The 9,391-nt window shown below is 38.6% G+C and overlaps 1 protein-coding gene across 1 annotated transcript in view; it reads right to left on the reverse strand.

The window, feature by feature from the left end:
• LOC121963369 (desmoplakin-like) overlaps positions 1-9,391 on the reverse strand; it is a 54,287-nt gene that overhangs the window by 35,277 nt on the left and 9,619 nt on the right. The window contains exon 2 of the mRNA XM_042513664.1: positions 6,488-6,670. Coding sequence (XP_042369598.1) covers positions 6,488-6,528 — 41 coding nt within the window. The 5' untranslated portion in view covers positions 6,529-6,670. The remainder of the gene's footprint in view (positions 1-6,487; positions 6,671-9,391) is intronic.

Here is a 9,391-nt window from a genome sequence, read left to right on the forward strand (position 1 = left end):
AGCAGCATTATTGTAATACAGTAAACAAGCTAAAGGAGCCATTTTTTGCCAACACTAGATATTAAAAAAAAAAAAAAAAGAAAGCCGGAGACTGTTGTATTATGTTGCTGTGAGCTGCAAATTCACCACTATTAAGCAGAGGGACTCTCTTACTCTGCATGAGCCTGCATGTCTGCGGCTCCCTGTACCAAAGAGTAGCCTGAAAGTCAAGATCACTCACTCTGCTGCAAAATCTGGGGATCAAATAGTCCCAAGAAGTACACTGCACGGCACACTGACCTGATGAACAAAACAAAACACACACATAGACAGACAGACACACACACACACACACACACACACACACACACACACACACAAACACAAGAACAAAAGCCAAAACGCCAAACGCACACAAAAAAAAAAACCTGCTCCTCTCGGGGGGTCTCCAACTGATAAATCACATCTCAGCCTTTCAAGAGGCAGCCCTAGATGCTAGCATGTCTTTAGACTCTTAGTCTTGTCCTCATTTGACCTTTTGGCATTTCTTCTTCTCATAGGATCAAAAAACCTTTTTGATAGGGAATTTTCTGTCTAAATCAGCAGCACAAATTGCACAGAATAAACAATTTACAGATAGAAGAAGAGCAAAAACAGAAAGGAGAGTCAGACTGCACAGAGTACAGATGATATATGGTGTATTTTCCATTTTTGAGTCAAGACCGATCTTGTTTTACACCTTACAAGTATGCCTTGGCACAGACGCAGCTCTCCTGCAGGCCATTATTTCCTTCAGACTTTGACCCGATAAGGTTCACTAAACCACAGATAATAATAATAATAGTAATAATAATAATAACAGTAACAAAAAAATAATAAAATGGTTGCCAAGAGCTTGAACCGAGGACCCTGAAATTCAAGGACAGTCTCCCTACACCACTCTGCCACCCAATAAACTCTGCAGCTATTGAGGAATGTAGCGTGTGTGTGTGTGTGTGTTTGTAAGAGTGTGGGATTGGGAGTTATGTGTATGAGCATTCAGAGTGAAAGTACAAGAGAGAAGGGAAGCAGGAATGGGTATTCTACAGTGTTAGTTAACTGTTCATGATTTATTGCAAGCAGTTGTTTTCCATTTCTCATAATTGCAGACTTGGTTTGGATGACTGGGTGCAGAAGAATTTTTACCCAACATATTGTGGGATATGACAATTGAATCCAGCAGCTCTGCAGTTTTATTACTATCGACTTAGTCTTAGAGCTTTCATGTACTCGCTGTGAGTGATTCATGAAGATAATAAGCTGCTCAAACATTTTTCTCAGGAAAAAAAGGTCCCACCTTACCATCATGTTATTCCCTGTGGCAAATGGCATTCAAGAACACGCCTTTGCCTGTACACAAAGTCACGCCGATACACACTTTTTGCCAAAACAGCATTCCAGCCTCGTCTTCCTTTTATTAAAAAGGCTACACTTTGTGTCCTAAAAATGATGGGCGTATTATACTTGAATAATGAATTTGCATGAGCGGTTTTAGTGAGTTAACTAGGCCTTTGGGCATAAAATTAAAACAGAAGGAGATTGTTGTGGTCTTGTGCATATCTAATCTGCTGCACAAAAGCCTTCAAAAACTGCAAAAGTAATCATTGAATTCAACACAATTACTGCACAAATATGTGAGTCTTTTTGTCGTCAGGTTGAATGAATTAAATCATTTTTAGGGTGTGTATCTGAGGCGTAGTCCCGGAGTTCCCACCCTTTCCCACCTCCTTTCATTCCTGATTGCTAGAGACAGGATAAGGCTTGCACACTTTTAATAGGTTTCTAAAAGTTGCCTGACATATCCAAGGGAGTGTGACGGTGTGCATGTGTGCAGAAGTTTTAACGGCTCAAAAACAGGAAACTAAAATATAGTGGTGCCTGAACATTTAAAATAAAAAATAAAATAAAAAAGGGTAAATGAGGTTGTTTAAATCTGGATAATGTCCAATATCAGGCACTTCCTCTAAGTACCACACCTGTGAAAGTCATTCATGCCTTCATATCTTCACATCTCAAGTACTTGTACTTTCTACTGTTTTTTTTTTTTCATTTTCTACTGATTCAGAATGCTGCAGCACGATTATTACCTCAATAAGGGGCACCGTGTTATGCCAGTTCTTGTCCGTCTGGCTCTCTTTAAATTTTAGGGGTGGATTTAAAATATAACTGTTGGGGCAACCTCTAGCTCACTAGGTAGAGTGTGCGCCCCATATGCCTCGGGCTACTGCAGTGGCCCGGGTTTGAGTCCAGATTATGGCCCTTTGCTGCATGTTGTTCCCCCATCTCTGTCCCACCTTTCCTGTCTCTCTCAAGCTGTCCTATAAAACAAAGGGAAAATGCCCCCCAAAAAACCTTTAAAAAAATATGACTCTTTGTCTGTGAGGCACTACATTATTTGTCAATACTTTCTCAGTGGCTGCACCAAAACTAAGGAAATCTCCCTCCTTTATATTCTGTTGTCTTACTCCCTATCTTTTAGGCACCTCTAATCAATACTCTCAGTCCAGTTACCAGAACAAAAATTGTACATTTCTGCAAACCACAGACATGTCACATTTGTTTTTTTAAGACTGTTGCAAAGCAAACTTCCTAGCAGCATATCACTGTTCAAGACTAATCACATTTCCAGCCATGTTTGTGGCAACAAAATTGCATATTTTTTAAAGAATTCCCATTCATCTTTTTGGTGGTGCAGGTATTTTTAACAAGATGTCAGGACATTTCCAACTATTTATTCGATGACAAAACTGAGTACAATTTAAATATATGTCAGGGCATTTCCAGCCTTGTTTGTGGGGGCCATACAAGGCATTTTTAACAATATCTGCGGCCATTAACAGGTGATTTTTTGGCAACAAAACTGGGTTTTACTTAAACAGGTGTCAGGAAAATTCCAGCCTTGTTTGTAGGAATCAAATTAGTTATTTCTACTGATGCGTCAGGAAATATACAGCTGATTTTTTGCGACAAAACAAGTTTGTTTATATTTTATTTATTTATATATATTTTTTAACAAGACATCAAGACATTTCCAGCATTGTTTTGGGTGACCTAATGGATATTTTTAATGAGACGTCCGGACACTTCCAGCTGTTTTTATTGTTTGTTTGTTTGTTTTGATGACAAAAGTGGGTATTTTCACACAGACATCTGAACATTTCCAGCCTTGTTTGCAGCAACCAAACCAGGTACTTTTAATGAAACGTTGCTACATTTTCAGCCCTGTTTTTGGTGAAAAAAATGGGTATTTATGGTGTTGGTAGTGTTACTTTAATTGTTTCCGGCTGCATATATTTACATTTCTGTCCATCACTATCCTGTAATGATCCCAAAATGGGGTTAGGACCCCACATAATGTCACAGCAAGATAACTGAAGGAATAACAAAGGAAAGCATACCTACAACACAGTAATAGATTTCTTTGTTCTGAGCTTACTCTTCGTCAGATCTCTAAAAACCTTTCAAACAAAACATTATGGGAAGAGAGAAACTATTCATCACTCACACTGACATGCACATAAAGAAATGTATTTTCTTCTATGCCAACAAGACATAGGAGGATCTGTCCAACCTATAGCCTAAAAGGAACACTTAATCCCCAATCTTAACTAAAACATTTACAATCACCAAATTTGGACAGACTGTTTTCAGTGGACAGCAGCAACATTTGACAAAAAAAAAAAAAAAAAAAACTAAACAGCTGACAGAGTCGTGTTCATGCTTCACACACCAAATGTAATTGAGCATGCACGTACTTGCCCTCCTTGAGTCGTTATAACCTTTCAGATTGGCATTAATAATAATTTAACGCATAGCAATCACCTCAAACATTGCTTTGTGTCACAAATGAGCTGAGGAAACTCCTGGGAAATGCAGGCTCCACACCCATGAACACACCCATGAGACACTGGAATCAAGGGAGGGGTGCTGTTTATTAATCCTACTATCAAATGAAACTCCTTATTCCAACACACACACACACACACACACACATTAACGGTGCTATGCTGACTCAGACAGCATGTACAGACAGCTCATCTCTTTTCACTTGCGTGAAAACTGAGTGTTTTAATTGATTGTTTTGGTTTTTTTTCTGTCTGAGGGGTTGTCTCATCTTGTCAGGTCTTTGACATGTACAGTGTGTGTGTGTGTGTGTGTGTGTGTGTGTGTTTAACGAAAGTTTTCTGTTATTAAACAAAAGGATTAAAAGCAGTGATGAGTAAAGATGATAACTGCTAGTGTTTAGGGTGCGGCTACTTGACTAAATTGTTCTCAGGATCCAAAGGTATTAAAGGAAACCAGGTACATGAAGAAAACCATCTTTATGGCTAGATTTCATTGTTTGGTTGAGAAGTTTTTTTACACTGACACACTGTCACTTGAAGCTCTAATATAATCACCACATTTAGCTCAGAGTTGGAGGCATCTTTTTATCTGCAGATTATTGTTCACTGGGATCCTTCTGGACTTGGTGATTACAATAAAAGACAGACTCGTTTGTTTTAGTTCACACACTAAGGGCCAAATGCAAGCCAAATAGCTGTCAAGATTATTACTACATTGTTGATGTAAGAGGTCACATTAGAAACGAAAAGCAGAGCCGGTTATGCACTGATGGATGGGCGCGGTCCTGCAGCGTCTTCTCTGCTCAACACCCTCAGGGCTGATGGCATGTCAAGGTGGCATCCATGCCTGCACCCGTATGAGCAGGTGGTGCAGAGAGGGCAAATGCAAAGTCAAAAGTAATTATGTTCATAAATGAGGAAAATCAATCAGCAAATTCAAAGAAATGTCCAAATATTTTGAAAAAAGTGATTCGTATCAAATTTAAGTAAATTCCTGCATAATGTTTTATCCAAGTTTAAGAATAAACATACAATGTTCGCTCCAAGTTTAAGAATAAACACACAGCTCCTAACAAAGAGAGAGAGAGATTAGAAAAAAAATTTAATGGGAAAAATTTCTTGATACTATATTTATGACTATTAGACTTATATATTCAAAATATGTTGTGGAATATATAATTTAATTATTTACTAATTTTTTGGTTATTTCCTTGTTCGTTTTTGCTTTTTACTTAACTTTTTAAGTATTTTCTTGTAACTTTTTACTAATTTGTTGCTAATTTGTAGGTCATTTCTTGTTAAGTTTCTCATTGCCTTCCTCCCGACAGAAATCAAGCCATATAAAAGCTTATCAGGTATAAAAGTGTTAAATTCTAATATTTTCCAATCCCGTATCAGATCTATTTATGTTCAGCTTTCAACAATTTAAGGTGGCAAAAAAAACCCAACTACATCTTAAACATTTAAATAAAGACAGTTTACATATTTGCTATTTATCTGAATGACTCTCTGAATGTTTTATGGATTCCTCGTTGCTAGTAGAAATAAAGAGAAAGTGAGAAGATAAAAGCTGAATTCAACTCTCAGCTTAATGAGTTTGGGTATTTTTATCAGCTTGGAACCACATCCAAAATCCAACCGGCATTTGGAACCAAAAACTAACAGCAGCAGGGGGCTGAGACAGAAGGCGATGTGAAACAAATTCCCAATTTGCTTCATAAAAATGATAAAGAGGAGGGAAAAAAATAAAAGACACACAGCCGTTGCAACTACAAAGACGTGCGATACCTTCCACTGGCACAAAATGCCCAAATTTAGCAACTGCATCAGAGTGTCCTTTACATGCGACTCATTTTATGTTTTCATTTTTTCACTTATTGAGAGTGAATTTGCCTGTGTCATTTGGATGTGATTAGTATACACAGACTCTATTTGCACAAACTTTAAATGTTCTGGTACTGACTCTGTGGTGGAGCTTAGGGTGGAGCTGAGTATGTAGCAACCAGAAACCAAAAGACACATGCACGCACACAAAGCACACACACAGACACACACAGACACACACACACACACACACACACACACACATTCATACACACACAAATAGTGATATGGAGGGACGAGTCAGGGCTTTTATTCTGGAGGATTTGACAGTCGTTAATTTTTAATGGAGCACACTGAACCATAGAGAGTGAAGGATGAGCTCTTATTCTTGTGTTTGCACCTGCGCAGGTGTGTGCGTGAGTGTGATAGAAAGAGAGAGCATGTAAAGGAGGATAAGAGAAAGACCAGACTCATTCATCGCCTCAGGGACTTTGCATCAAAGGTGAAAGAGGTGACTGTGCAGGGAAATGGTGAGAACTGAGTGAAGCTCTGTGTTCAGTTTCAACATGGCCACCCTCATCTGCCATGTTTTTTTAAAATATAATATTAGTGCTGATATGGCACCTAAACAGTACATCTAAAGATAATGCATATCTACAGGAGTTGTTACAAATAAGAAAATAAAGAGTGTGTGTGTGTGTGTGTGTGTGTGTGTGTGTGTGTGTGTGTGTGTGTGTGTGTGTGGTTCAGGACAGGAGAGCAGACTGCTGCAGCTCACTGATCCTGTGACAGAAGTGTACCTGTGCAGCAGGGTGACATGGATATGCCTCCTGGGGGTCATGGAGACGGAGCCGCGGAGGGGGTGAATGGGAGGGAGGGGCTGTCACAGAGTCGTCACATGACACCTGAACCAATCTGGGTCACTGGTCTCACGGAGACAAATGATGCTGCTCCACCTCCTCGTGCACAGAGGAATTCTGCACCTGTCAGTAGAGCACAGATTATCTCTTATGTAAGTCTATTTAGATGACTTTGGACAATGGGGGTATTTTTGCATGTTTGAGCCCATTTACTACTAATCATATATATGTTACATGTCTGTTTTCCAAATCATGATGTAGTGGTTTAGATTTTTTTGTGTCTCACTAAACTTCCATTGACTTCCATTTAGCTCCATACTTACCAAACAGAAAGTGGTATTGGTTCTCTCATCCAACTATTGGAAAGAAAGTTGATGCATTTCTCAAACTGTGAAACTATTCCTTTAAATTTAAAGAACACTACCACTATTTTTGCATGCTTTACATGGCCGCCTATTACAATAATGTATAAATTACATTACTGTTTATTTTTTCTTCAAGGTGAGCATTAGGTGGGTTTTTTTTAAAGTTTTGATTGTGTTTTACACAAAATGGCAGCCACTGGTTACTGTTAATCATAGAATAATGGGTTTTTTTTATACAAACACTACTCTTATCTTGTACTTTTCACAGACACATCTTACAGTATATGTGCATGTATTCCCATTAGTGTTTTTTTATCTGTAAAATTTATAATGTGTTCAGTTAGTTTTATTACTGTCATCCTCAGATTATCATAATAAGGTAAGGTAACTGTAATGGATAAGTATCTTAAGCTTGTCTTTAACATGTGCAACAAAAAACAACAACAACAAAAACAATAATAATATTCATAACCATACTGCACTTAAACAGCATTAACAATTTTCTACTAATATGGAAAAATACAAAAAGATAATAAATACTTAAAAGACAATGTACAATACATTCAAAAATATAGGAAACATGTGGTGGATAAGTTTAATTGCATGGTGTGTACAAAAAACTAATTGTACACCTTTAAAATGGTCAACAGGAATGGGAAATGAAACAGCAACACAAAGCATGCAAAAACAGCAGTGTTGCCCTTCAGATTCAAAGGACTAGTTGCACAGTTTCAGGAATGCAGTCACTTTCTTTCCAGGTGTTAGATGACAGAGTTAGATGACAGTTAGTATAAAGCCTGGCTCTATTCAAAGTTGAAAAATACACCCACCAACACTTCTAACACTTCTAACACACAAGTCCGTTGCACTGAGCTACGTATGTTCACCAAGAAATAGTTATGGCATGTGTTTGTAGGTGTTACATCTGCAAGTGTTCTACAACCTACCATTTTCCTTCCAGTCAGCTGCACACACAGACAGAAAGAGGAGACAAGAACAGGAGCTGCAGCAGCCTCTAAACTAAACTGACCACATAGTGTTAATTGAATACAGCTTAATTAAAGTTGTCTAGTAGGTGGCACTGACACACAATCTTGTTGCCTTTTTATTTTAAAGCATGTGACTAACTGAAAACAAAATGAGATATGATGTGGTAATTAATAAGCTTTATTGTTTTTTTTTTATTTTAAACAGAGCCTGGCAATTTGTTTTACAATCTTTGTGCTAAGCTAGGCTAATTGTGCAATACACAATCTCTATTCCTCTTCTCATCAAACTATTGAAAAAGGGAATAAGCGTTTTCCCTAAAGTGCTGGACGGCTTAGAGCTGCTATATGTTCTATAGCAACACCAATAAATCATTACATGTTCATTTTGATATATTAGCTGCGTAAAATTACCATGAACGAATTAAATGGTTGCTGACAATGACATTTAATTTAATTTAGCCTAATTGAATTAGATTTGATTCAATTTAATTCAACTTTTTTGAAATCGTTTTTGTGTGTAGAGAGGTGGGAGGGGGGCACATTCTGTTTCGGGCCCTGAGAATGTCTGAGCCAGCTCTGGTATGTGCTGTAACAAGGGTGTGGTTGGCACACACTACCAGATGACACACACGCACAACCTCCTCAGCTCATTTTCAGCCTCCTCCTCCTCAATCTGAAACCTCTTAATAAGTCTCTCAGGAGGAGGAGGAGTGGGGTGCGAAGAAGAAGGAGGTGAGAGATGAGTGTGAACTGAGCCCTAGTTGTCACCTTTCTGTTACACTGTCAGCCGCACCCTGAATACCAGCCTCATGTCTGTCAGAGGCATCAGGAGAAAAACGGTTTGTCATCATGTTAACGCACCGCACGCACACACACACACACACACACACACTCTCTCACACACACACACACACACACACACACACACACACACAGCGTCTTCTCACATTATCTTGGTTGCAGGCCTCTTCATTGCAGAGGGAAAATCTGTCACTCACTTGCATCTCAAGGTCACTCACACTGAGTCATTTGGGAGCAGCTGCACACATCAACACCCTCAACATTTGTTTGAAGACATTTGACTCTCATTTCCTCGCTTCACTGCACCTCTGACAGCCGATATAGTTAAAACTATAGTTGATTTTCTGTCTTTTTATTATGCTGATTCTCTGATTAATAGCCACAAACTGCTCCAAGGACGCGTATTGTGGTCGTTTGACGCCCCCTCGCGGCTGACAGGCAACACATCATCCAAAAACCCTGACATCCTCCTATTGTCTCCTCAAACCAGTAACTAATACTGCCTATTTATATGACGGTTATGAAAAAAAAAATCATGACGCAAATCCTTCGTGGGATGTCCATCAAACGCATCACCCCAAAGCGCATTAAAAAAACCTTCAGCAGTATCTCCACTTCATCATTTGATCATAAATCATGTTGTGTCGATGGGAAACGTGAATGATTGAATCATAACAAGCTTGATATTT

Source organism: Plectropomus leopardus, chromosome 3 (assembly GCF_008729295.1).
Source record: "Plectropomus leopardus isolate mb chromosome 3, YSFRI_Pleo_2.0, whole genome shotgun sequence".
In the NCBI taxonomy this organism is placed as follows: Eukaryota; Metazoa; Chordata; class Actinopteri; order Perciformes; family Serranidae; genus Plectropomus; species Plectropomus leopardus.